The 26,148-nt window shown below is 48.2% G+C and overlaps 9 protein-coding genes across 9 annotated transcripts; 8 read left to right on the top strand and 1 right to left on the bottom strand.

The window, feature by feature from the left end:
- Positions 1-247: 247 nt before the first annotated feature.
- DEU56DRAFT_870276 (chaperonin 10-like protein) lies at positions 248-1,505 on the top strand (the record flags this gene model as incomplete). The annotated part of the gene is made up of 5 exons (XM_041355616.1): positions 248-504; positions 566-647; positions 704-890; positions 943-1,337; positions 1,389-1,505. The coding sequence occupies 5 exons, from the start codon at positions 248-250 to the stop codon at positions 1,503-1,505; spliced, it is 1,038 nt and encodes a 345-aa protein (XP_041211040.1).
- Positions 1,506-1,684: 179 nt separating this feature from the next.
- Positions 1,685-3,162, top strand: DEU56DRAFT_789479 (chaperonin 10-like protein). Its single transcript, XM_041352539.1, has 5 exons — positions 1,685-1,971; positions 2,031-2,109; positions 2,157-2,343; positions 2,397-2,791; positions 2,847-3,162. The coding sequence occupies exons 1-5, from the start codon at positions 1,709-1,711 to the stop codon at positions 2,964-2,966; spliced, it is 1,044 nt and encodes a 347-aa protein (XP_041211039.1). The 5' UTR covers positions 1,685-1,708; the 3' UTR covers positions 2,967-3,162.
- Positions 3,163-3,280: 118 nt separating this feature from the next.
- DEU56DRAFT_197451 (uncharacterized protein) lies at positions 3,281-5,013 on the top strand. Its single transcript, XM_041345026.1, has 2 exons — positions 3,281-3,763; positions 3,823-5,013. The coding sequence occupies exons 1-2, from the start codon at positions 3,560-3,562 to the stop codon at positions 4,837-4,839; spliced, it is 1,221 nt and encodes a 406-aa protein (XP_041211038.1). The 5' UTR covers positions 3,281-3,559; the 3' UTR covers positions 4,840-5,013.
- Positions 5,014-5,026: 13 nt separating this feature from the next.
- DEU56DRAFT_883703 (glycosyltransferase family 22 protein) lies at positions 5,027-7,160 on the top strand. The gene is made up of 8 exons (XM_041356144.1): positions 5,027-5,301; positions 5,350-5,488; positions 5,540-5,713; positions 5,768-5,992; positions 6,044-6,150; positions 6,197-6,423; positions 6,481-6,653; positions 6,706-7,160. Exons 1-8 carry the CDS (start codon positions 5,155-5,157, stop codon positions 7,077-7,079), a joined length of 1,566 nt encoding a protein of 521 aa, XP_041211037.1. The 5' UTR covers positions 5,027-5,154; the 3' UTR covers positions 7,080-7,160.
- Positions 7,161-7,243: 83 nt separating this feature from the next.
- Positions 7,244-8,905, top strand: DEU56DRAFT_789471 (uncharacterized protein). Its single transcript, XM_041352538.1, has 8 exons — positions 7,244-7,593; positions 7,649-7,681; positions 7,732-7,766; positions 7,818-7,923; positions 7,977-8,055; positions 8,112-8,231; positions 8,290-8,327; positions 8,382-8,905. Exons 1-8 carry the CDS (start codon positions 7,368-7,370, stop codon positions 8,690-8,692), a joined length of 948 nt encoding a protein of 315 aa, XP_041211036.1. The 5' UTR covers positions 7,244-7,367; the 3' UTR covers positions 8,693-8,905.
- A 1,749-nt stretch (positions 8,906-10,654) lies between these two features.
- Positions 10,655-12,058, bottom strand: DEU56DRAFT_789466 (t-SNARE). Its single transcript, XM_041352537.1, has 6 exons — positions 11,737-12,058; positions 11,598-11,682; positions 11,395-11,546; positions 11,137-11,345; positions 10,910-11,064; positions 10,655-10,858 (listed from the first exon to the last, which is right to left on the bottom strand). Exons 1-6 carry the CDS (start codon positions 11,943-11,945, stop codon positions 10,847-10,849), a joined length of 822 nt encoding a protein of 273 aa, XP_041211035.1. The 5' UTR covers positions 11,946-12,058; the 3' UTR covers positions 10,655-10,846.
- Positions 12,059-12,520: 462 nt separating this feature from the next.
- DEU56DRAFT_789461 (uncharacterized protein) lies at positions 12,521-14,810 on the top strand. The gene is made up of 14 exons (XM_041352536.1): positions 12,521-12,933; positions 12,990-13,002; positions 13,060-13,122; positions 13,173-13,206; positions 13,267-13,286; positions 13,341-13,383; positions 13,438-13,466; positions 13,568-13,647; positions 13,698-13,801; positions 13,853-13,879; positions 13,929-13,956; positions 14,011-14,160; positions 14,213-14,293; positions 14,348-14,810. The coding sequence occupies exons 1-14, from the start codon at positions 12,887-12,889 to the stop codon at positions 14,361-14,363; spliced, it is 735 nt and encodes a 244-aa protein (XP_041211034.1). The 5' UTR covers positions 12,521-12,886; the 3' UTR covers positions 14,364-14,810.
- A 2,225-nt stretch (positions 14,811-17,035) lies between these two features.
- On the top strand, positions 17,036-18,788 carry DEU56DRAFT_789450 (ribosomal protein L4 domain-containing protein). The gene is made up of 6 exons (XM_041352535.1): positions 17,036-17,215; positions 17,269-17,343; positions 17,393-17,535; positions 17,590-18,155; positions 18,205-18,398; positions 18,466-18,788. The coding sequence occupies exons 1-6, from the start codon at positions 17,173-17,175 to the stop codon at positions 18,564-18,566; spliced, it is 1,122 nt and encodes a 373-aa protein (XP_041211033.1). The 5' UTR covers positions 17,036-17,172; the 3' UTR covers positions 18,567-18,788.
- Positions 18,789-19,530: 742 nt separating this feature from the next.
- Positions 19,531-21,156, top strand: DEU56DRAFT_910330 (uncharacterized protein; the record flags this gene model as incomplete). Its single annotated transcript, XM_041357166.1, has 11 exons — positions 19,531-19,650; positions 19,704-19,757; positions 19,811-19,839; positions 19,893-19,906; positions 19,958-19,983; positions 20,113-20,167; positions 20,217-20,514; positions 20,571-20,599; positions 20,652-20,707; positions 20,761-20,786; positions 20,841-21,156. The coding sequence occupies 11 exons, from the start codon at positions 19,531-19,533 to the stop codon at positions 21,154-21,156; spliced, it is 1,023 nt and encodes a 340-aa protein (XP_041211032.1).
- Positions 21,157-26,148: the final 4,992 nt, after the last annotated feature.

Here is a 26,148-nt window from a genome sequence, read left to right as displayed (position 1 = left end):
CAAGCCCCCCGGTCCTACCCGTCGAAGATTAAGGCTTCTTGACAAAGCTGTGCAATTTTTATCGCGTCTAGACGGTCGAGGGCCTCACACAATACACGAGGTGTCCCTAAACTCTTCATTCCAGTCGCTTCCGTTATGTCAGGTAAGTGATGGCAATGAGTATAAAAGCCCACGTCTAATACATCATCTTTACCAGGAACAAAACTCTTCTATCCATTCGACACTTGATATCCACTCAACACTTGATATGCCTGACCAGCAACTCGCGCTCGTCATCCCGTCCAAGCAAGCGACATTCGCTGTGGCTTGCCGCAAGATACCCCAGCCAGGTCCTGGCGAAGTTCTCGTCAAACTGCAGGCTACTGCGCTCAACCCTTTCGATGCGAAGATCCACAGGGATGGCACATTCGTCGACACCTATCCTGCGGTGCTAGGTACCGATGGTGCTGGCATCGTAGAAGAAATCGGAGAAGGTGTCACAAAATTTGATCCAGGAGAAAGAATGTAAGCCGTCTCACTTCTACGATTGTAATGCTGTAAGATTAATCGTTACTTCGGAACCTAGATTCTTCCATGGTGCCTTTGACGATAACGATTTGGCAACCTTCCAGCAGTATTGCGTAGTCACGACTGACTTCGCTGCTAAGGCAAGTTAATCCCCGTGATCGGGTGGTGAGAACTCGTGTTGATCAATCTTACTCAGGTCCCAAGAAGCTTATCGCTTGACCAGGCGTGTACCATCTCATGCGGAATTGGCACAGCCGCGATCGGGATGTACGGTACCATCAACGGTATCGGTCTTATGCCACCTTGGGACCGCGGTGGGTGGTGCAAGTACAAAGGTTGGCCTATCTTGATCTTCGGTGGTGCCGGCTCCGTGGGCAACTACGGTAAGCTTCCCAACTCATTGCCGTAGACAAGTCATCTTACTAAGCCTACTAGTTATTCAATTGGCGAAGCTATCAGGCTTCTCACCTATTATTACCACTGCTTCGCTAAAGCACACGGAACATCTGAAGAGTATCGGTGCAACCCACGTCATAGACAGATATCTTCCCCTACCAGCACTAAAACAGGCCGTGATGAAAATCACGGGCTCTCGCATACATATCATGTACGACTCCATATCCACCGCAGAGACTCAGGAGGCTGCTTGGTCGCTGCTTGCACCCGGGGGGAAGCTTGTCGTTACACAGCCATCCTTGATAACCAAGGACAGCTATGACAGCAGGCAGGTTGTTCCTGTAGACGGAAGCCCGCAATCAGACGAAAATTGGGAAACGGGGAAGAGGCTGTGGGCTCATCTTGAAAGATGGGTCGAGGAAGGTCACATACGAGTAAGTGTTAACCAAAAAATTACCTCTAGGTATCTTCTAACATCGTCTCAGCCAAACCATGTCGAGCTATTACATGGCGGGTTGCGTGCAATACCAGAAGCGCTCGGGAGATTCAACGCAGGAAAGGTGGACGGTGTGAAAATGGTGGTTCGCCCACAAGAAACTTGAAACAATTTGCACGGACGATCGATTGGACATCCATATATGATCATTATTTTATCTAGATACCCCTCAGCATTACATTCATTTCTTTGTCAATATGAATTGCTCCATGCATGCGTCATCATATCAAATGTTCGAGTTGCATATAAAGTGGGGCCCCTATGTAGAATCGCTTTCGATCGTCACAACACGCTCACATTCTTGCAACCATGTCTGACACTCAGCAACAAAAAGCACTATTCCTTCAGTCTAAGCAAGGCAAATTCGCTGTTGGTTCGCGCAGCATCCCGAAGCCCGGGAAGGATGAGCTCTTGATCAAGGTTTACTCTGCGGCCCTCAATCCTGTCGACCATAAAGTCCAGGAGTATGGGGTTTTCGTCGAACAGTACCCAGCAGTACTCGGTGAGGATATTGCTGGTCTCGTCGTTGAAACAGGCGAAAATGTCCGTAACTTCGCGAAGGGAGACAAAGTGTGAGCACTAGCAGCCCCTGAGTCGTGGCTGAGCTACTTCTTTAACTTGTACGTTGTAGATTCACCCATGGCCAGTTCTCAAACGATCGATCTGCTTTCCAACAGTTCACACTCGGCGTTATGGATTACACCGCGAAGGCATGTCCTCTTGACAAAGGATTTGCATTAGCGCTAACAGTATGTAGATTCCGGGTAATTTGGGATATGATGACGCAGCCACTGTCCCACTGGGCTTCGACACTGCTTCGACCGGTCTGTATAATAGCAACAAGTATGGGATAGGCCTCAGGCCGCCTTGGGAAGAAGGCGGCCTTGCCAGGTACGCAGGGCCAATTGTCATTCTTGGTGGGGCCTCATCTGTCGGGTCATACGGTAAGTTGCAGGTAATTGTCAAGAAAAGCATGATCTCAACTTCCCTCTTTCAGTCATTCAGCTGGCTGTTCTCTCTGGGTTTACTCCTATCATTACGACAGCGTCACCCGTCCACGAAGCTTACCTGAAATCGCTTGGCGCTACCCATGTAATCGACAGACACCTGCCTGCTGATGTTCTCAAGGCTGCTATCAGGAAATATTCAAGCGGCCATATCAAGTATGTGTATGATGCTATCTCTCTCCCCGACACACAGCAGATTGGATGGTCGCTCCTCGGTCATAAAGGATGCCTAGTTTTGACACTGCCGGCGGTAGTCAAGGAAGAAGGAGGAACAGAACGCAGAGCTGTTCAGACGTTCGGAAGCCCACATGCGGATGAAAACAAGTCACTTTGCAGTGGATCGTGGGCCATCCTTTCGGAGTGGCTTGAGAAAGGGACCATCAAGGTGAGAGTATCGAGCGTAACTCAGTCTCACTGCCGCTGATATACTTTTCCTATAGCCCAATAGGTACGAGGTTCTTCCGAATGGTCTTGAAGGAATTATCGAGGGGTTGGAACGAATGAAAAAAGGGCAAGTGAGCGGGTCAAAGTTGGTGGCCCACCCTCAAGAGACGAAGTGAGGGTGTCATGACAGGAAGGTAATCCGAGTCGTTTCAAAGTTTGAGGCATTGATTGAGCATCGATCACTGTATTATTATTTTTGAAAGCAATGGCACGTTACTGTTAGTACAAGAAACCTGTGATCCAGATTCTATTGAAGCAGTATATTGACGCCTTCAGTAGGGGAATGGCCTGCAGTATCATATTCAGTACTTGTCGTGCCACCGATGAACAAACGTCGGAGTCTGATGGGTACAGTGCACAAAATAACACACGTTCATGACAAAGCGGCTTGGTCTCTTTACAGCCGCTGCCAGTGTTGCAGCGTTTGCATCAATTTTCATTTCTTCCTCGTAAAGTTTGGCTACGTTTTGTTTAATCAACTCGTCCATAGATTCTGACGAGCCAGACCGGTCTCTAGCCTGCCACTTTCCTACCATCGGTAACCTCCCCAGTTCCGTCAGAATGATCTAGACTCCGGACGCGCCTCTGCACGGTCGGGGCCTCGTGTCACTGTTGCTTCTATCAACCAGCCAATGGAACAATTGGTGGCTTTTAACCTTAAATATTGTTGTGTGCCGTGACTCGCGAACGAATTCTCCGACTGATCATCATGCCAGGACCTTTTGAGACTCTCCGTATCTCAGAAATCCTTGCGGTTATCCTTGATGGATTACAAGACGACAAGAAGTCATTGTATTACATGTCTTGCTGTTGTCGTGCATTTACAGATCCTGCCCTTGACATTCTCTGGAGATCTATGCACTCCTTTGCCCCATTCATTTCGTTGATTCCGCAAAGCGCGTCATTGGTAAATGTAAGTAACTTTACCTCGCGTCTGTCTGTCACTAAAGCCGATCCTCGTTGTATCTGCAGGACGCCCGGACGTGTGACTGCGATCTCCTGAAATATCGCTGCAATTCATTGGACGACTGGAAAACGTTCAACAAATACGCTGCACGAGTCTGGAGCTTGCGCATAGGAGATCACAACAATGATTGTGCAGATCTCATGAAAAACCGGGATTGCTACATGCGTCTCACAGTTATTCGCGGACAGGATGGGTTTCATCCTTTCCCGAAACTACGAAGTCTGGCCTATATCCTCTCTGGGCCAATTTCCACGCAAGCGAAACCATTTCCCCCCTCCTTGCGATCTCTCACCCTCGTATGTCACAATACACTTGATTGTGATCCCATTGAATTAGCACTTGACCGCGCTGTTACTGAAGCCCCGCATCTGGAGGAACTGCGGATTACTGGTCTCATGCGGACGATGAGAGTGTTGCACTCGACACCGCAACTTCAATTCGGGCACATCGGGAGCGTTGATCTAAGCAAAGCCTATATTCGTGCCCCTGAGCTTGCAGCTCTTTGCACGTTGTTGTCCCAGGCACCTATTTCAGACCTCAAAATCCACCTCCAAGATCGCTTGAACATGGATTGGCAAGCTATTCCTCCAATGTTCCCTGCCTTGAAGCAGTTGGATGTTCGGGGATCGATGTTTTCCGTCATGCTCTTCTTGTTACGCCTTGCGGCAACAAATCTGCATACGCTGGTGTTTCAACCAGACGGACAACCTTCTGGTGTCACGACTCTCTTTGATTACCTCATGCCTATCATCATCGAGAAGCTGGGAAAGTCGTTGAAGTCATTTGATCTTCACATCAATGAACCTAGGCCTTATGCCCAGGATAGCGATCTCATCAAGAGTATTTTGCGGGGGCTTCAACCTCTTGTGGAGGCAGGATTGCAATCACTGCGCCTGTTTTTGCAACTTGACCCCACAATACCAGTGCAATTCTCTCAGGAAGTGCAATCTATGCTTGAGCCTTGCGCTTGGCCTTCTTTGAAACATTTTCACTTTACGACAAAGGCAATCGCATTGGAATAACAAGTATTACATTCGGACAAGCAGTTTTCATCCCTGGTATAAGCGATCATTCGTATTGTTTACTAGCGAAGGAAGTCTTTTGGTCCCTGTCTAAGTACTTAGGTTAGTGTAGTAGGAGGGTTTACTTTAGGCATACCCTTGAGTACTAGACATCTTAGTTCAATCTTAGTTGCGTCAATGTTGAGATGCTGCCTTTGTGTGTTTGCATACGGCACCTTTTCCCTTTGATTTCACCTCAGCTGCATGCTTCTGCGTATCTACTAATATGAATTAGGTGTGTCGACGTAGGACACCAGTACCCACATTCAATTCTCGATGAGCTTTGCCATGGATTTACTCTTGCTGGGGACCAGTTGGGCTCATGTTCTTTTGGCACCATACACGAAAGTCGAAGAAAGTTTCAACTTGCACGCAACACATGACGTTCTTATGTATGGAGTCGGGAGGGATAATTTGTACAAGGCATGAAGCTTTTTCATCCTGACTTTTTGTATCTGATCTGTGGCGAAGTTTGACCATAACACCTTTCCAGGCGCTGTACCGCGGACGTTCATAGGAAGCATGCTACTTGCATGGCTCACTTCACCTGTCGCCTACGTAGCGAGTCAATGGGGCCTGCTAAGCACAAAACTCGATCTTCAGATAGCAGGTGTGATTCTATGAAAACACTTGACTTACAGCGTCTTGACCTCTCTGATAGTGCGTTTGGTTCTTGCTACACTGAATGCAACAGGGTTCATGTTGATACGACGAGCCGTATGTAGACGGTTTGGTCGTCCAACTGGCCTCATGTATGTCCTCCTGACATGTTCGCAATTTCATCTGCCGTTTTGGATGGGCCGAACATTACCAAACATGTTCGCGTTGTTCCCTGGTAGGTGAATTTGCCTGCAACACGAGTTCCTGCTTAAGGAAGGACGAACACAAGTCAACCTTGGATTCTACGCGTTGTACGACAGAGCCCCGCAGTCCAAATATCCTACAAGAAGGAGCGTCGATGTTGCATTTGCTCTGCTCACCTTCACTGCCGTTGTGTTCCGCTCGGAAGTCGCACTACTACTAGCCCCTCTTGCTATCCAAGCTCTTCTTCTTCGGCATACCAGTTTTCTGAGATTGATCATAGTTGGTTTTCTGTCTGGCATGTTGTCCATCGGTGCGTGTTGTCCTTTGTGCACTGGAAGGTCTGCAACTGTTGAGCGACTAGCTTTAACCGTCGCCATCGATTCATACCTATGGAACCAATGGCCGGTGTGGCCCGAACTGTATGGCATATATTTCAATGTCTTTCAAGGCAAGAGCTCTGAATGGGGCGTAAGTTGTTGCTCTCTTCTTCTTGCATGTCTCACCCAGTATGCAGACATCACCTATACATGCGTATTTCCTTTCGCACCTCCCGAAGCTTCTTCTCGGGTCCTTGCCATTGGCTGTACTCGGTGCCGTGGTGGATGGACGTGTTCAGGCCCTAATACACCCCCCGTTGTTGTTTATCGGTCTCATCAGTAGTTTGGGTCACAAAGAATGGCGCTTCATTATTTACGTTGTTCCCCTCTTCAATATTGCCGCCGCTCGGGGTGCTTGGTGGATGTAAGTATTCATCTTTTCTACTTTGCTTTCAAGGGCAGTACATTGAGCTTTCAACAGGGTATCCCGAAGGAAAGGCGGTCTTTTCGGAAGAATGATGTTTCTCGCGGCTATGGGTATCCTTGTTCTGAATTGTGCCATCACTGTCGTATCGACACGTGCGTCGATGGCAAACTATCCTGGTGGTTCTGCACTTGCAACATTTGACAATCAATATGCAGGCAAGCATGCTGGTACGAGGGACAGTGAATGAGCTTCTGGGTCTAGCTGACAACACCATCGCAGTGCACGTCCACATATCCAACCTTGCAGCCCAGACTGGAGCCTCGCTCTTCCTCCAGAGTCATTCACCACCTTACATCCCGTCCATAACCGCTCTAGCAACGGGGGATTGGGTCTACAACAAGACAGAAAGTCTGTCCCTGCGTGATCTTACAACGTCAACGTCTTTCACTCATCTCATTGCCGAGTCTTCGGTAGAGTTCATCAAGACCGGACGATGGAAGTTGGTGGACAGCGTGCAGGGGTTCTCAAGATGGAAGTGGAGTCTCCCGCGAGGCGGCATCGCCAAGATTCTGGAGGTTCCCCTTCATCAGTGGTTGAACGTGTTGCAGATGGAGACAAATGATCAGCTGTATATATTAGAGAGATCTGAGTAAGATTGACAAAAAAAAATGTCGCCATGTATATATCTTCTGTGCCCCGTGAGGCAAGCGAATACTACGTGCTGGATTTTTAATAGAAAACTTGAATTGGTGCTATTTTGGTTGTCGGAACACTGAGCCCGTCGGAACATATATGTAAGCCGTTCAACGTCATTGGTGGTTCCGAATCCTTCGACCTCGAATACTTCAAAGTTCACAAGCTGTTAGCAAGTTGTTCAGTTGCCACTAATCGAGTGGTCATACACGGGCTAAGGCTCAAGTTGAATTGTCTTCTGGGAAACCATGGACGGCGCACCTACAGACTCTACTCACCTGGATTGGACAAATGTCGGCCTCGGTTTCTCCTTCATTCTTTTCAATGCCCTCATTTCCACCTCCCTACAACTCGGAGTAGGGTCATCACTACTCTCCGCAGCAATACGCTGTGTAGTTCAGTTAGGGTTAGTCGCGTTAGTGCTGCAGAAAGTGTTCGAGACAAATAATCCATGGGCAGTGGGCGGTATCGCATGTGAGTGTTTTGGTATTCACTTGAACTAGCTGGGCACTAAATGTATGGTGTCCAGGTTTGTTGAATTTACTTGGAACTATCGAGGCAGGCGCGTCCGAAGCAGTTCTTGCCGTTGATTTGGTTTCTGACCCGGAGCAGTTGTAAACAAGTCTAAAAAGCGTTACAACCATATGGTGAGCTCTACGACGGCATTATCTATTATTCTATCTTGAACAGCTGCATAGTTTTCCTCCGTATTGTTCGGTATGCTGTGCTCTACGATACCTGTCTCTATCATCGGCATTCGCTTCGCCATGGCTATAGAGCCGTTCTGGAAGCCCGAACAATATAGTATGTCGCAGTCTCTTTGTGTAGGATCAGTGGTGTTGATTTATAACCATAAGTTCCTATTGTTGGCATGTTATGTGGAGGCACGATATCGGGAATTGTTGTTTCCGTGTCCTATGTACTACAAGAGATCTAGTAAGTCGCGTCACAAACGAACTTGAAATTGTAAATATTCATCAGTGTCCTTGCAGCGACAATCGTGACAAAGTAGAAATGTACCTCGCATTTGGAGCATCCCGTTTTGAAGCGTGTAGACCTGTTGCACGAGAAGCACTTCGACTCGCACTGACTCCAACGATCAACCAAATGAGGTCTGTACCATCCAAAATACCAAGCTGTTTCTAATTCAGTGTTTGCCCTTGACAATAGCGTGATCGGAATCATTGCTATTCCCGGTATGATGACTGGTAAGAATTTACGCCACGACGTGGGCGAATGGTTGTGCTGATCAAGGGTTTCAGGTGCCATTCTTGGTGGCTCTTCCGTTCAGCAGGCAGCGCGGCTGCAGATGGTTATCATGTTTATGATATCCGCATCCACAGCACTTGCATCTATTCTCACCACGATTACAACCCTTGCTGTCGTGGTCGATAACGAGGACCGCCTCCGCCCGGATCGCGTCGATGTGCGCGAGCATCCGGTCTGGCGTGCGAGGAATTGGCTCCTCAGTCGAGCAGTGGATGGGGTGAAATTCACTGTGCGGAGCTGTCGTGGGCTCAGACACAAGGATGGACAGAACGGTGGTGCGGAGACGGCGAGGTTGCTGGGGTGATCATGTTGTTCTATCAAATTATTCCCGCTTCCTTGCTGACAGCGCGGAGTGTTCCACTCTCTTTATTTAAATCCTATTGTGTATGGACGACGATTTTATACCCTGATCCTGGAAGCCCACGTACATAGTACGCAGTGTTACTATGTAATGTTAAGAGGACCATGTCTTGACTTATAAATTGTTAAGCTGAGGTCCATAAGCGTCAACTCTAAATCATGCATGTCTATCTATGATCTCGAGCTTCATGCTTACATTTTGTAGATATGATGCAATGTGTGCGCGCATTCAGAACAACAACCTTATCTTGAAATCCGACCCAACGGTGCTTGTTGAAGATGTATATGTGGTGATCAGTGGTCACTGGGCTAGGGCAGGCACAAGATGAAGACCGACGAATGCCCAGGCTTGATCAGAGAGGTGTCGGTCGAAAACACCCTAACGCTATGATACATATCCATTTGGCACTGTATCTACGGATAGATGAGAACTAAATTTCTAATTTGAAAGGCTTATGATTTGAACGCCAATGCACCGGGTATTGTAATCTCGGAATCAGAAGTTCGTAATGATTGATAGGGTGAAGTTGCCGCAACCTCATATCTTGCAAAGATCGTCTAGAGCTTCAACTCCATTTTGGTCGAGACTCCCCAGGGCGATTATCCATCATTATATTTCGGGAAGACAGCCCTCGAAAACGTCGCGGGAGATAACGACAAAATGTATAGATCTCGATTTAGATTGATGTAGCGCCATGGACCTTGCAGACACCGTTACGTGGACCGCACTTCGCCTTCTGGCAAAGCGAAATAGAATGCAGGTAAAGCCGGCGATGGATGCCAGTGCCAAAGGCACCGAGATCCCACATCTATGAGGCACCCTGAAATCAGTCAAGTATAAGGCGATGAGTAATCCCGAACGCCACAAGCCAGCTCAATGGAGGCGCGCTCAGATAGAGCGGAGAGAACTCTTGTTCAAGGTTCAATTTTACTGAACCGCGAAGTGATGGGCAGTGAAAGGCGCCTTTTGCGCGTGGACTGCGGTGCGTTAAAAGCATTGGAACTAAGAGAAAATTGCTGTCAGGGGTGGAGAGAAGAGGGGACATTAGATGGATGTGAAAAAGCGCGTATAAAAATTCGCCCCCAGAGCCACGTAGGTCAGAGCGAGCCTGAGCAGTTGACAAAGATCCGCCGTGACTGACGAGACATCTATAGCACTCCACCGTCGAGGGTTTCGCATGTCAAGTAAGCGAAGGGCAGGGAGGTAGGTAGGGAATGAGATTAGCAAACCTTTAGCCGGGACGTGATGCAACAAGGATAGTCTTTTTTGGACGTGATACTAAACCATGTGAGGGGGAGGGATCGGAAATAAAGAAAAGCTTGAAAATGAAGCGCTCCATACATTTTCGCCAGCTTCTCTCTCTTCCCTGTTTCCAGAAAAAATTGTGCGCATCTGTTCTGCTGGATAGAATTCTAACGTGCAGCCTGAGTTACCCTGTGAATCCATACTAGTAGCAGTTCGGTGCTCATCGAAGTTGTCTATTTGAAGTTCCTCCAGAAGCTCTTGATTGATATTCCCATACAGGAGTTATTCGAGCTTCATGCTGTAAGGTGCTATGTATGAACATGCTGCTGGGCTTCACTAAAGCGCGCTGCTTGTGGGAGTCGCAAGGATGGTTCTGAAGGGCAGAGAGGAACTGGATGTGCCTTCGGGCCGCTGGTCAGTTCGTGAGTTGTTCCGACGTGGAATTCTTCCCATGGGGTACTATGTAGGAGCACCAGATGTACTGCAAAAAATAGCCCAGAGAAATCTTATAGATGCGTATGCAGGTCGTAAAACTCTCCAGCGGCATAGAAGAGAACAAGGAAGGAGGGTGATCATTTTATGTAAGTTACAGAGACTCTGCATTCTTGAAATTACACACACGCCGCGTATTGAGAAAACTTACACTTGGATTCTACATCATATATGAAAATACCACACATATATTTACTGGGGTGTGAGTGAACAGGGCAACATGAATTCACATCAAAGTGCATTGATATAAAAAATAGAGGTTAGAAATAAACATTTGAAACTTTTCCGCGACGATGTCCATAATCCGTCAGGCAACAGAAAACTAGCAAAGGTATTAGAGGCGATGACACAAGGCCACATCTATGATAAAATCTGGAGATTGGTTTAGTCAAGTCTATCTGGAATAGTAAGCATTTCACGTACAGCCAGAAGCACAACTGCAACGACGACGACAAGGATGATCATGAGACACGCTGCACGTCGCCCAGCTTTGCGCTGGTACTCGGATGCAGTCGAAAGCTCCTCGGCTGCCCCTTGGGTATCTACAGCGATGGAATACACGTTGGATTCGATATTGTCTGCAAAAAAAGGGTGGAAAGGACAAAAAGGACCAGTGAGCCAGGGATTGTAATGGAAGCTATGTCACATACCAAGCATGCCGCCTTGTTGGTTGACCAATGTCCCAAGGTCACGGAATATCTCCGATAGTTCGTGTATACCGGACTCAATCTCTTGAATTTCTGCTTCTCGTTCTTGAATCAAAGACTCTTGATATGCGAGTTCGTGTGGAGAAAGCTGTGACTGGAGAAGTTGAGCCTGGCGTTGTCGGGGAGATGCGCTTGGCTCTCGTTGGCGAAGCCTGAGTGTATATGAGGCGATAGCACTTTCATGAGGGGTAAGTAACGCACGCATCATCATAGTGCTCGTCTTCTACAGCTATTTTCACCCCTTCAACAACTGTTCTCTGACGCTCTGCACTGACTTGTTGTGCTCTTTGAAATGCTACCAAAGACAGCTGCAAGTCATGTGATATCTTCTGAACTGAAGTCTTGTGTTGAGGCTGGTAGGATCAGATTCAGTTGACAAGAAGGTCAGTGTAGAATCAATTTACGCTTGCCGTAGCCGTTGAGGCAATCTTCTTCAAGTCCTCAGAACCTCGCTTAGCCATAGCCCTCGTTGTTTCAGTGAGGTCATGTCTGTGTCCATAATACATTAAGTAACTAAAGTGACAATTAGCAAGTGATACGCACAAGGACTTCCTGAGCGTGGCTGAGTCCTTTGTGGTGCCAAGTTGGTCGACCAACTTGAGAATACCCTGTACATTCGAATTTATCTTGAACACTTGGAGCGAAAGTGACGATTGCAAGGAGAGAAACGCAGACTCTTCACGCGGCTGAAGTGCTGTCGAGTTTGATTGTCCCGGACGCGCAAGGCCAGTTTCAATGTCCTGAAAGCTCATGATGGCACGCGAGAGAGCTGAAGGAGGACAATAGCGTCGAGCGAGGTTGTGGTCCTCACGCTGCTGCCCGCAGGCGTAGTGACCCAAAGGGGAACCGAGCGCTTACTAATCGTCAAAAATGCACTGAATTTCCCACGATATTCCATCAGACTGAGGTGGCTCTGGCTCAAGCCGTGGCCCAAGTGCATCAAACATTGTAGCCCGTCAAGTGTACTTGACGGTCGATAAAATAAGTCACAAATAAGTACGGTTGAGATTCTAGAATTCTACCCTGTTCGGCAGCTGGGGGACCCCCAGGTGAGGTGGGTGCGGAGCAGACTCGGACGCGTAGCACGTAGCTTAGTCAGCCACTCAGCTGTCCTTCGGGTATCGTAGTGTTCTTCGCGACTTCTGGTCTTGCTCGCGATACGCAGGAAGACAGTTGCGGGCTCCGGTGTCGTGTTATGTACAGTGCTAGCATTATATATCACCAGTACTAGTAGCCGTAGTTGTACTTATACTCCCAGTACTATTACTAATCCGAGGAGAGTAATTAGTATAATTGCTGCACAGCCACTGGTAATCCAGCTGGTCGACTCTGATTGTCACGTCGCGCGACGAGCTCAGTGCCGTTTTCTTTACCCCGATGCTCAGCACGTTAAATCCTCATCGCGATTGGAGCTGAGCGCAGCTGAGATGCCGAATGAATCGTTCCTGTATGAGCCCCTGCGCATATATTCCGTCACTGGCGCCTAAAGACTCGCAATACGTGTTCCATGGGCCCGGGAGAGCTCGTGGCTTATTCCTGTAGACACTGATCCAGAGCGTAGATCGTCCCTTGACGCAAAGTATATGTTATGGGATGCATTCCAGATATAAGAGAACCTACATCGGCTTTCCATTGACCAGCGGCCATAATCTTGGTTGTGTCAACCGTTGCACTTTCACTATTTTTGTTCAGAATGGACACTATGACCACGCGATCCGTTACCTTGGATTCACTCCAGTCGTAAGTGCCTACGCTGTCTATTTCGCATGCCCTCACGAACCATCTTCTGTTGATAGTCAACAGGCTGCCGTACGTTCGATTCCGATCATTCACCGTCTCACTGTCTAATATACATTGTATCCCAAGTTCGTGGCCATCGCGAGCTTCACCGTTCTGTGTTGGGATCACATGATCACCTTTTCGGACGAGGTACGTCTCATGAGTATCTTACCTCAACAGCGTGAATGAAGTTGATCCAGGTAGCTTTCATATGGTGTAAACGCAAAGGGCCTCGTAAGTATAGGTTACCCTCTGACATCTTCGTCCGCTAATTTCACTCCAAATTCACTCTAGTCGGGTACCTCTTTCTGCTGGTACGTGAAACCACATTTAACTTTTCTGGAATTACATTTTACTTTGAATCCAAGAATCGATATATCACGCCTCTGGGATTTGTCGTCAACATTGTCGGTGAGCTCTCTCTTCCTGTGTTATAGGTTACTCTTTGTTGAAATATATTATCAGCATTGACCCTCCCCACTTGGTCCACAGAGGTAAGTTGCTGCTTTCTACTTCGAATTGAAATCTAATCATATGTATTATCTTAGAGGTTTGTGACATCTGATCTAAAATGGCTGGGATTAAACTGCTGTTAAGATGCCGAAATTTTGTGAGATACGAAGGAGCTATGGCCACCATCGGTGTCAGCATAGCGCAACTGATGATGTTACCGCGGTGAGCCACTTCAAGGGGACGGTGGTTGGCGCCCCTGACGCATTTTTCAGTATTCATGTTTTGTATGGGATGCGCAGACTTGTTACTGCGATCCCGGGTCTCCTCTTTTTAGTCTGGGTTGCACTCGAGGCGTTTGTCATGGCTCGTGGTGAAAGTGAGCACACCTGTTATTTGTGCAGACAGCAATGATATCATACCATTCTAGTGGTTCCCCTCGCTCAACAGGTACACTGTGAGCACTGTTGCCCGACGTAGTGATCTCTCGCTGATTTTTCTGTTAGCATGCCGTGAGGTATATAACTTGCCGCTGTACGACTTTTCGTCCTCTTATTTCTTTAATTGCTCATCATACTGTGATATTAGGACACTCTCTGCTGCTCGGTCATGGATGCCTTTGACATACGACTTAGTCGTCTTTGCCATGACCCTATGGCGCACCTTACCCGGCATCTGTAATGGATCAGCCGGACGAATCTTGCACACACTTCTACAAGATGGTACATTGTACTATAGGTATGTATAGTTCTCCATTCAAGTCAACCAATCGACCGACCTGTTTATTGAGTAGTATCATTTGCTCTGGCAACCTGGTATTGACTGTGATGATCGTACGAGCGCCCCCGGGTCAAAAGGGTATTGCTGCTCAGTAAGTCCGCTCTAGATGTGCCCGTGGCTACACTGATTAATACCTATTCACTAGATTGATCTTCTTGTGAGTTTCCAGTTAATGGTTCCGCTGCCATACTGAATGGCTCTGTGATCTCGTTATTAGGTTGACGGTAAGTTGACGAACACGCAAAAAAAATCATTCTTGACTGATGTTTTTCTCTTACTGCAGGTTGTCATGACGTCGCGCGTCACAATAAATCTTAAAAAACAGACTCAGATACTGACGATTAATATCTCCAGTGACCAGCACCGATATTATTCTAGTCACTCTCCTGCTCTGTCACCTACGTCACCTACCCTGCCAAAGGCTGCATACTTATTTGGACCCCGGCAGACGCTACATCCACAGCTACAATCACAATGCTCAACGGTTGTCTCAGACTCCCCTACGCTATCCATCTCAATTGCACATGACTTCACGGACCATGCTCGATATATAAGAGGTAGTTTATCGACAAATAGGACTTGTGCTGACATAGAGTCTCAATTGACGCTATGAGCATACTTTGCTTACCAGATCGTCCTATTCAAGGGTGACACGCTTCTGTCCTGCATGCTGTAACGGAATGCTTAAGAAGCCTAGTGTCGTTCTCCCAACAGTTAACTGATAGCTCCAGCACCAGAACAGCACGTTTGGATTCCCGCTTGCCCTCTTTCTTGTGACGAGTGGCAGGAACATGCACTTTATCGTCATGGCCTCTTTGCGTACTGTTTCAAACCGCATTTTGGATAGCCAAGGCCTACTCGCATCTGATTATAGGTGCAAGCGCAGTCACACAGTCACGTTCCCGCCCATTTCAAAGGTGTCGTTTGTCGAGATATATAACTGACATGCGCAGGATACAAGGCAAGGCAACCGCTTAGAATGAACATGAAAAACGCGCTTTCTGCTTCTGTTATCAGGCTATAGGCGGTGAGTATGAGGTGACGGATGCTGATGACTTGGGAAGAGGCAACGTATTGGAGCGAGATTGTCTTAGGGTGGTGTGTTTAAAAGCGTTGGAGTTGTGCGAGTTATGTGTCTGCTCGTGCCCGGTGTGCCGCGTCTGGACCTATTCAAATTTTCGTCGTTAACTTGACTTGTGCTTGTGTATTTGCAATGCCAACTTGTAACAAGTTGGCACTGTATCAACAAGCCATCTCTCACAATTGCAATTAGCATCATCGTGTGCATCCCCCCTCCCAAATATACCGCGTTTGTTTCTTCTCGAGAAATAATTTCAGCATCACTCGATGATGGATAGTTGGTAGATTATCTCTAGCCGCAAATGCCGTGCTGGGCGGTGAGCCACTCAGCTGCGGTACCTCACTGATATCGACTGACTGAAGTAGATCATCATGATCGCTCGGTTACATGCGATGTATGAGCGATCACGAATGATTGTTAACTTGCTTGATGGCTTTCACGCGATGGTCACTTCACAGCATTTACGGATCATCTACACCGTCCTCGTGCCCAACTTATATTATGTAAAATATCAGTCACGTCGTTGCACTAGCCTAACGAAAAATCAAGGTCATCAGGCCTGAACTTCTGAAGACGAGACTCGTGGTGTTCGCTGTGTCTGTATTGATTAAAAATCCCCCTAGTGAAGACTCGGGGGTTGCATCGTTGTTGGTACGGCATTCTTGTCCAGAATCTGCCGAGTCGTGCTAGAAGTTCATATCATTGAAGACACAAACATCCAGATCGGAGTGAATCTCTGCTTCAGCTGTGACTTGAGATCACGTACATTTATCGCACTTGATCATCACCGCTGCCTCAAGGCTTTGTCTTCAGTGCGCTGAGATCACGTATTTCACACTACTGGGGGAAGTATGCCAGGGCGGTGCACAATATCAATGGCATAGGCCCATCTGTCGCTCTAATGGGGCAACGAGCAGCGTCGGATGCCATTTTGTGCTACCACCATCAGTCCCGGGGCCCCTGACACAGCCTTCTCGCTTCAGCGTGGCCGGGATCATATGTTTCAAACTTATGGGGGAAGTATGTCAGAAGCAGCGTAGCCCAACAAATGGCGCCGGGCGCCGTTTTGTGCCACTACAATCAGCGCCCCCTGACCCAGACCCCTTGATCAAACCCTCACCGCGGCCATCGACGGCGTATCGGTTACCGCCACGATAAGTTCAGACGTACTGCATGGATTGAGCGTAGCCAAACATTAGCCTGAATCTTTCCTCGCCTGAGATTTATGTGATGCACTCTTGAGTGTCATAAACACGAGTAGTCGATACACCACGTCCTAGCGAATGAAACCTGGTGTTTACTGTCGAATGTCAATCGAACGTGCAAGAGATACTGAGACCTCCTGGAGAGACTCCGTTGCACGTTCAGTTCGAATTAGCTGCCTCTAGAAGTTACTTCAAATATCCCACACCACTGCTCTTCACAAAGAAGTAAAGCGGGCCTACTTGCAAGATTCGAAACGCATGACGCCAAGAATAATTATGACCAGAACTGAGTTGGTTGTCCCATCGTATTTCCCCCGGGAGGTGTTCTGCACGGGAAGTATCGTATTTGATATCATACAGCGTAGCTGGCTGATGTTGTAACGATGTGTGGTTGGGTTTATAGGCCAAACTGAATCTGACACCCGTCATTGCCCTAGAGTTCAACGTTCAACTCTGACCCTCGTGAAACATCAAAGGCTGGAAAGGCGCGATTCGGCAGGTATCACAAATTGGGAGTCTCGTCGTTCTATGTGGCTTGAAACTTAGCAGAGACTATGCCTGAGTGGCAAATTGTTTGGTCGTATTTGCTCTGAGGCTTAGAACTAGCAAACTTTATTTGCTGTATCAACACGTTAGGCAGGCTAGAACAGCTCAAGACCGTCAAGACCGTCAAGATTAACGATAATGGCCTCAAGACCCACCGTTACTGTCCAATCCGTCTCCGGAGGTATGTACTCATCGAATTGCTAGCTGTCCGTCCACACTAATAATCTCGAGTAGAGGCTTCGACCTCCCTTCCCCTTCCTGCCGTCCTCACAGCTCCCATCAGGCTTGATGTAGTCGCCCAGGTTCACAGTGCGTAACAAGCGTTCGGCGTTTGATCAGAAATTTGACGTACTCTCAGAGAGCATGGCGAAGAACAGGCGTCAGGCTTACGCTGTCAGTGAGAAGGCCGGTCACCAGACTTCCGCTGAGTCCTGGGGTACTGGTCGCGCCGTTGCACGTATTCCTCGTGTCGGTGGTGGAGGTACCCACCGCTCTGGTCAGGTGCGTGGAACACTCATCTGTTTTTTTGATTTTACATTAACAATATATCATCAGGCTGCCTTTGGAAACATGTGCCGTGGCGGTCGCATGTTCGCCCCTACCAAGACTTGGCGCAAATGGCACGTCAAAGTCAACCAAAATCAGCGCCGCTTCGCTACCGTCTCCGCACTCGCAGCTTCCGCGCTCCCATCCCTTGTTCTCGCCCGCGGTCACCGCATCGAGCAAATCGCTGAGGTGCCTCTCGTCGTTGAGAACGCAGCAGAGTCCTTCAAGAAAACCAAGGAGGCCATTACTCTCCTCCAGGCCCTGAATGCATACACCGATGTCACCAAGGTTTCCAACTCGCGCAAACTCCGTGCAGGAAAAGGCAAGATGCGCAATCGCCGCTACCGTCAACGCCGTGGCCCTCTTGTTGTCTTCAAAGAAGACAACGGCATCGTCAAGGCCTTCCGCAATTTGCCTGGTGTCGAACTCGTCAATGTCCAAAGGTTGAACCTTCTCCAACTCGCTCCTGGTGGACATCTCGGCCGCTTCGTCATCTGGACAGAGGGCGCCTTCAGCCTCCTTGATGAGGTGTTCGGTACCTTCGACAAAGCCTCATCGTACAAGAAGGACTACCTGTGGGTCCCTTATGCAACGCTTTATTGCTCGACTGACCGTTGTATATAGTCTTCCCACCGCCAAGATCTCCAACCCCGACGTCACTCGTCTCATCAACAGCACTGAGATTCAATCCGTCGTCCGCCCCGCAGGTCCCAGGGTCCAGAAGCGCCCATGGACGCAGAAGAAGAACCCTCTCGTCAACAAGGGCGTGCTCTTCCGCATGAACCCTTACGCCAAGACCCTCCGCAGACAAGAGTTGCGTACGTATCTTGTCTACTTTTCCTCTTTACAAGTTGATGACTCAACCTTCACGTTGGTGTGTTACAGTCAAACAGGAGCGTGTCAAGGCACAAAAAGACAAGAAGGGAAAGAAGGCCAAGGGATCCTCTGCTGGAGAGGCTTTCCTCAACACGTTGTTCGCTCCTTAAGTATGTTAAAGCTATGGTTACCTACATCTACGTCGATTGCCTTCGCAAGCCCTTATGCATTCATGCCATGCAAAAATTGTCAATCATGGAGACTCCTTTGCCAGTGATTTCAAATGCAGTTCCACTCCATTCCCATTTGGTCAAGAAGAAGTATGTTCAGTAAAGTTATGGTTCAGCCAAGTCTTCTGTCAAAGTGTGGATGCATTCTTATACAGTTCAGCCTAACAAAGCCTGATAGTTTTTTCCCCCTCGAACAGCTGAGTCCAGTCTAATGACCCTGCAGGAGCATGGAGTTTGCGACTTCTTCGGTAAAGTCCAAACACAGAACCGCTTCAATTGTAAAAAAAAACTGTTACATGGTGAGTACTGTGCGCTACATGTCATCTTGAGTTTACCTGCCACCCCTGTGCCACCCTAGGTAAAATTCCGTAAATGTGCTGCCACAACGCCCACTAGATGTAACATACATCGTGTGCCCAGCGTGTGCCTGCTACATAGTCGACGCGGGCGTGGGACTTTCTTTACTTGCAAAGTTCCATTGTAAGTTCAACCACTACGGCACGTACTACCACCGTACTCCACACGGTCATTCGCATCAATATCCCTGCAAGGGCATTTTGATGGCAGGCGTGGAATTTCTTTTTGCTTTGTTCAGAGATTTTCAGATCTTAGCACGACGACAAACGACCTTGCATCAGACGGGTGCTGTATTTTTGCGTTTATTTCACATTGTCGAAGTGTGGAACCCTGGTGATGTGATGAATTGAGAAGTCCGCCGCCATAATAACCTTCTGTTGCGATGTGCGGAATACTCTATTTCAAGCTTCTGGCAGTACATCGCGAGAGGTGCCATCATGATGTGCACTGCCTCGCGTGAGGAAACGTCGTGCGTATCGGTACGACGGCAACCCCCTGGAATTCATAAGGGGACCTCCTGCAACCCTCCTCCACCACTTCTTCACCCATGTCATCCTTATTGACGGACTACATTATTGGCAAGGCTGCATTGATTCACTCTACAGACCTCGTCGTCGCCTCAGCGGCTCTAATTGTTTACGACCATGTAATAACGTTTGATCAGGAGGTCAGTGCCATGATCTTATTAGGGCGAGAGGTTATTGATTGGCGACCATGCAGGTGGATCTGTTTTGGACCGGTCGACGAGATGCATCAAGATTTTTCTATCTTAGCGTGAAACACGTCCCACTCCACAGTTCAACATCACCCTGATTGTTCGTCTGCAGATACGATATTTAGGATTAATTCAAGCATTGTGAGCACCAAGAATCTAATTACCTGCTTTGATCGTTTCTCATCATCTTTTAGTATTTCAGTGTACCGTAAGGAATCCTTTTGCGGCAAAGGTGATCTCTGATTTCATGTCATCTCAGTGCACTTTCATGTTTCCGACCCTACTGTAAGTGATCATTGACAAAATATTTTTGGTGTGGCAAGTCGCTTAGATCGCTCGCAGATGTAAGCCTCGCCAGCTGCTGTCGTCGTCTGAGGCTCCACATTGATTGATGATTGATAACCAAGCTCCAAGGGATTTCTTATTGCAAATGTCGCGTTGATAACTCTGGGCGCGGCGCTGTGTCAAGGTACGCAGCTTAATATTCTATTGATGCTATCTATCAACAATCTCTCAAGCTGTCATCGCTCTCCGTGTTTGGTACCTGTTCGTGAAGAATAAGCAAATAAGAATATTTGCTGTGTCTCTATACGTTGTGTGCATAGGGTCGACAGTGGCGTTCACTGGCTCTCTCTTCGACAAAATGTTTCAGGAAATGGTGAATCCGAATTTCTCCCGGAGCCCGACGATTTTCGCCATCGTATACGTGCCTGGTTTTGTAGACCATAGCGTGCTTTTTGCCCTCAAGGTATACAGGTATATGACGAGCGACCGATTTCAGAGACGCTCTTCACTTCTAGAAGGGTTTTTGAAAGAGTACGCCCTTGACTGTGCAGCTACTCGCATCTAATACTCACTATTTGCATTCTCAGGGGGTTGATTATGTATGCATGCGCGACTGGTAAGCGCTCAAGCTCGACATCGACTTTCACACCTGTCATGCTATAGCTCAGGATCGCTTCTGTATACAATCATTGCTCTTTCATTGAGAAATCCTTCGCAGCTGGATGTGAGTAGTGCTACTTTGTTCCTTGCTCTGCTCAGCAACTTATGATTCTCCAGGTTTACTACATAGGCTTACAAGGCGGGTATGTCGCTCTCATAGTTCACTCACTCATGAAATCGATGATTTTTTAATTCAGATTCGTCGTCGGTGCAACCATTGTCTCCGTCTGCCACGCATTACTCAGCATTCGATCCATATCTGCGACGCTCCACGTCGATCCGGCGTGGCTCCTCAACCATGCAGAACTCAGTCGTGTCCAATGGACCAAGGGAAATAGCGAAGGCGAGATTTTCGTTGGGCTACACGGTTTCAGCGATGCAGAACTCCCTATGACAAATCTTTCTCACACGGTGGCTCCGAATGCGGTGTCGTCTTCGAGAGGAAGGGATGGCTTCGATGGTCTAAGCACTCCCACGAAGAGAGTTGATATTTTGGTCGTCAATACATTATAGGTGAGACTTGTCGTGTGTTTTGACTTACGGATGCGATTAATTCAGCTGTGAATCAGTGATGAACGCGCTGTTTTTCCGCTATACGCTTTTAGTTATACACTGCCACACGGACCATCGATACCTTGATGAAATGGATTTGTGCGCTGATCCAGGTGATTTGCGCACTATGTACTCTATCGCACGCAAGTCATAGTCATAGTGAAAGAGAGCAAGGCAAGTGTCCATACACTCCTATCTCCTAACGGGTGTGTGTCGTTGACGAATCGGAGGAGATCCTTTTGAATGCTGTGTTCTCATCTGATGATAGAAGTGGCAAAACCCCATCATGACAGCATTTGGACACATCACGACCCTGAATCCTGTATGCTTTGATGTAAGATACCAAGATCCAAACAGGGTTGGACGCTATTATTATTTCTCCTTTTCAAGCAGGTCGGATGAGGTTACTGCCATCAGCTTCGTGTCTAACGTGATGTGGTATATAGGCTTATTCCACATTAACTCCCTGATGCCATTCCCCGGGACGGCGTTTTCTTTACGGTAGGCATTCGAGGACCCGTCTGTGATTCATCATGTCCTCGCAGGTGCAGAAGTTGGCGAGCAATGCCTCTACACAATTGGCTGTGGCATCAACCACCTTAGTGGTATACGATCATATTATCACATTAGGCCAAGAGGTATCGTCGCCTCCATCATCGATAGTAACCTACGCTGATGTATGACCAACCATCGTCGACTCATTGTTCTAGGTGACATTCTTCTGGTCTGGGCCATGGTCAGCTTCAAGAGTACTATATCTCAGTGTAATGCCCTCGATGGATTGTATCTTGCCGCCAGTGCTTAATCGTGAATTTGATAGATCCGATATTTGGCTCTGATACAAATGTTGTGCGTGTTTGATTCCATCCTATGATATCACAGTAGTTGATGAGATTGATTAGGCTGGTGTTTTATGGTCCGTCAGCGAGAATATACGTGTCATGGCTCTGATAATTGATAGACGAATAGGAAACGTCATGACCCCAGGTTCTGCCGTGCGTACTTCCTAAGGTCATATCGTCGTTTGGCGTCTTACGGACAGCTTTCCACAGGAGTGAGTTACATATGACAAGACCCCATGGCCAACAGGCAGTTCACACTTGTTGAAAATAGTGTAAACTGGCTTTTTATAACAATTTTCGTCCTCTCGTTCATGGTCATGGAACTCTGCCAATGTGTGTCTTTTGCGCATTCATTAATCACACTGGCTTGACCAGTGCTGTGCAGGTTTAATAACATTGCGGGTATGGCATCTATTTCACCGAAGTCGCTACATCAGATGGCTGGCGGTTGTCGTTCTCGTTGCTTCCGCGGCAGGAGTCACAATAGCTGCCGCCGTCGAGTTCAATGCCATTAAGACTGCCATGTACGGGCTATACAACCCGACTACCTTGGTGCAGAACCCTACAATGTTGTTTGTCATATACCTGCCAGCCTTGGTCGTTCATACGACCATGCTCTCATTTACGATATATCGGTTTTGCATCAGCTCGACAGCCTTGCCGAGACGCGGAATCATCCACCGATTCTTGAAAGAGTAGGCCCCTTTGTCAGTAACAAACTCTACTTCGAAAGCTAATGCTTGCTTAGAGGAATTTTCATGTATGCGTTTGCAGCCGGTGGGTGTATCTCGATTCTTCTCGTTTAGCAAACGCTGAAGCAAATGACAGGAACGCTGCTGTACGAAATCATCGGTCTCTCCCTGACTCAGAACATTCCCGTAAGTTTCATGGCCATAGCTATACGACTCGTCAAAACTCAAAATCGTTGCCAGGTTTACTATTCAGCTCTGGGCGGAGAGTAAGGTTGTGTCGCCCTTCATTGTTCAGTGAAGCTCACGAGGAATGTCTACTTCCCAGAATAGCAGTAGCAACTACAGCCGTCTCTGTCTGTCGCGCGATGCTAAGCATCCGCTCATTGGCTGCAACTTACCACGTCGATCCAGCATGGTTACTCAACCATGCGGAGCTCAGTCGTGTCCAATGGAGGAGAGGAGCCACTGAAGGAGAAATTTTCGTAGAAGTCACAGAGATGGACGTGGTTCTTTCCTCCAGATCGCCATTACCTGCTGTGAGACCGGGGTATACGGGCAAGATGTGAGGACGAGGCCAGACTTCATTTAATACGATACAATGTCCTGGGACTTCTGTTAGATGTAGGTGCTGTCAAGGTATGAGAAAATGAGAAATCCCTGTTCTTCGCAGCTACAATATCTCCAGCGTCCTGACGTCCATCATGTCATCAACAGAAGCCACGTCCCTGACTCGTGCGATAATATTCTGATCAGACGCGATCCTCTTGTACTCCTCACCACGCTGCTGCGCCAGTAAAAGCGCGCCAAAAGGCTGAGCAAGGCGAACGAGCAACCTCAATTCCCGCGTAGCCGGCTCATTGTCTCCAGGAGACCAGCCAAGTGGATCATCTGACGGAGATCCAGGATCAGGTGAACCATCCGTCTCGTCTGCAAAGTCGGGTAGATCGAGATCATAACGATTCCACGGACGGACAAGCAAGAATGTCTGCCGAGTACGCTTTGCGGGTGAGAATTGAACTAGCTTGTCCTCTGTTGTGACCAGCAGGTCTTGTAGCCCGTCTGCCTTGACGTCATAAGTGAAACATTTTCCCCCGTCTTCACCGGGCCTACGCCTGACTTCTGTGAGAGGAAATGTAATGCAAGGCAATTGCAGTCTGGCGTTCGCAAAACGAGGGATGCTGAGGTTCTCCAGGAGGGTGTACAGTTTCGAAGCCGACCTCACAGCCGCAATATTTCGCAACGCGGAGACCGATGACTGGATATCATCTTCGGAGAGAGACAGCGATAAGCACGGCGGAGCTTTGTAAGAGGTAATGTCAGCTGGAAGACAGCTGTTGAACTCGGATGACTTTCCGACCCAGTCGAGAGCAGAAATGTCACCCGAATGGGCTATGATCTCCTGCAAGAGTCGTCCAAGCGCGTTTTGTCTCTTCTCTCCGTAGATTACAGGAAGATGGACGCGGAAGATACCAAACAAAGAGTAAGCAATGTCTTCCTGCAACGTGGTGATACGGTTTGACGCCCATTGAAGTTTTTCTCGGGCACCTCTCATTCCCGGGCGGAAGGCAACGAGTGCCCGTGCATTTATGCCTGTCGCATCTTCCAGCTCCTGCATGATACTGACAGACTCTTTGTGGTTGCGTGAGCGGTCGTCGAGATATAGAGTCCAATCCGCTTGGTAGAAGAGAACAATGTTAGGAGCCAGGAACTCCTGGACGGTCCATCCTCGTGTGTTCCAAACACTGTTTGCGAGTGCACCGGACTTTGACGAAGGCGGAACATCCGATAGATAGACAATGGTGAGTGCTGAGTTGCGATACCAGATAAACATGGAGTTGACTGATTCTTGTACCTCGACGTTGTTGTGCTGGTCGATGCAGCATGTATCGCTCCACGCCCATTGATGCCCCGCATCGCGAGCAACTTTGCAGAACTTCTGCAACTTTATCATGGTTCCAGCTGGACGAAATGTGTACACATCCTTATCCTGGATTTCGTGCAGCCGCGGCTCCTTGATTTCCCACCTATGGGATAACATGACCCAACTGTAGTACTTTGCGACTGCTTCTCTGATCGGCTCTGTTTGGAGGGGTCTATGCGACATTGATGATGACGAGAGCTCCTTGTATTCTGTGCTTTTCATGAAGGTGTCGATCTGTGTGTCTCGATTGCATAATCGCCCAGTGGAGGTATTGATAAGACGAAGTGGAACGTTTTCCAGATGAGCGTGAATGGCTTGTCGAATATTGTCTTCTACTTCAGAAGGACTGACGTATTTCTGACATAGTTCTGCAAAAAGCTTTTAAGTCATCTTCAAGTCGGGGCGTGAGGTATTCGTGGCTTACGTCGTATCCGTGGGTCGGGTGCATCATTCAGGTTGGAGAGCATGATTTTGAAGGTCTTGATTGCTTCATCGTAGCGTTGTGCTCCGTGAAGTGCTGCATGCTTCAATTCGTATCCAAGATGAGACAAAGGGTCGAGCTCAATGACCTACGCACCGGCAGTATCAGCGCAATTACTAGATAGATGATGTATGTCGTTCGCACCTTTTCCGCGTCGGAAAGGGCCTCCGGGTAGAGGTTTTGTCCCAGGTTCACCTTACTGTGGTGCGCGAAATAGGAGTCAGATGAACACAGCTGGATTGCTGTTCGATGTGTGTCCTCAATCGACCAGAGCCGAACATTCCCATCGCGGTCTCCACTGACGAGGAGTTCTCCGTTGGGAGAAATGGCGACGCAATAAACCCATGCTCCGTGTTCGAGTGGCTGTCCTATCTGCTTGCGTGACTTTGTGCTCCACAGGCGCACAGTTTTGTCATCTGAGGCAGTGGCAATGAAGGAACCATCAGAAGAGATGGCGAGAGAGTTGATGTAGGAAGTGTGACCAGTGCAAGATTCACCGATCTGATATCCATTCGACGTATCCCAGAACTTGATTGTTTTGTCTTCTGATGCGGAGACAAGTTGCTGACCGTCAGGTGACCATACAACACTTTGAACAATTTGACTGTGAGCGTTGTTAATCTCGAGAAGAAGTTCGGCGTTATCGGTCCGCCAAACCCGAATAGTACGCCATGATCCGGATGCCAACTTTAGCCCATCCGGGCTGAATGCGACACTCAAAACCTTCCTCTGACCCCAGAGTGTTGAGAGGACGGTGCCAGTCTGCGCATCCCATATAACAACCGTGCAATCATCCGACCCGGTTGCGAGTCTCTTTCCATTGGGGGAGAAGCACATCGACCACACTGTGTCTCTATGCTTCACTAGTGGATTGAATACCATCTGCTTGTTCTCGACGTCCCAGATGATGATGCTTTCATCTCTTCCACCGCTCGCAATTCGCCTGTCGTCTGGTGATATGGCGACCGAAAACACGCTGTCCCCGTGTCCCTCGAATAGTCCTTCTACCAATTCTCC

This window comes from Suillus clintonianus (genome assembly GCF_016758775.1).
Source record: "Suillus clintonianus strain FC179 chromosome Unknown DEU56scaffold_18, whole genome shotgun sequence".
Lineage (NCBI taxonomy): Eukaryota > Fungi > Basidiomycota > Agaricomycetes > Boletales > Suillaceae > Suillus > Suillus clintonianus.
This window is presented reverse-complemented; position numbering and strand designations above follow the sequence as displayed.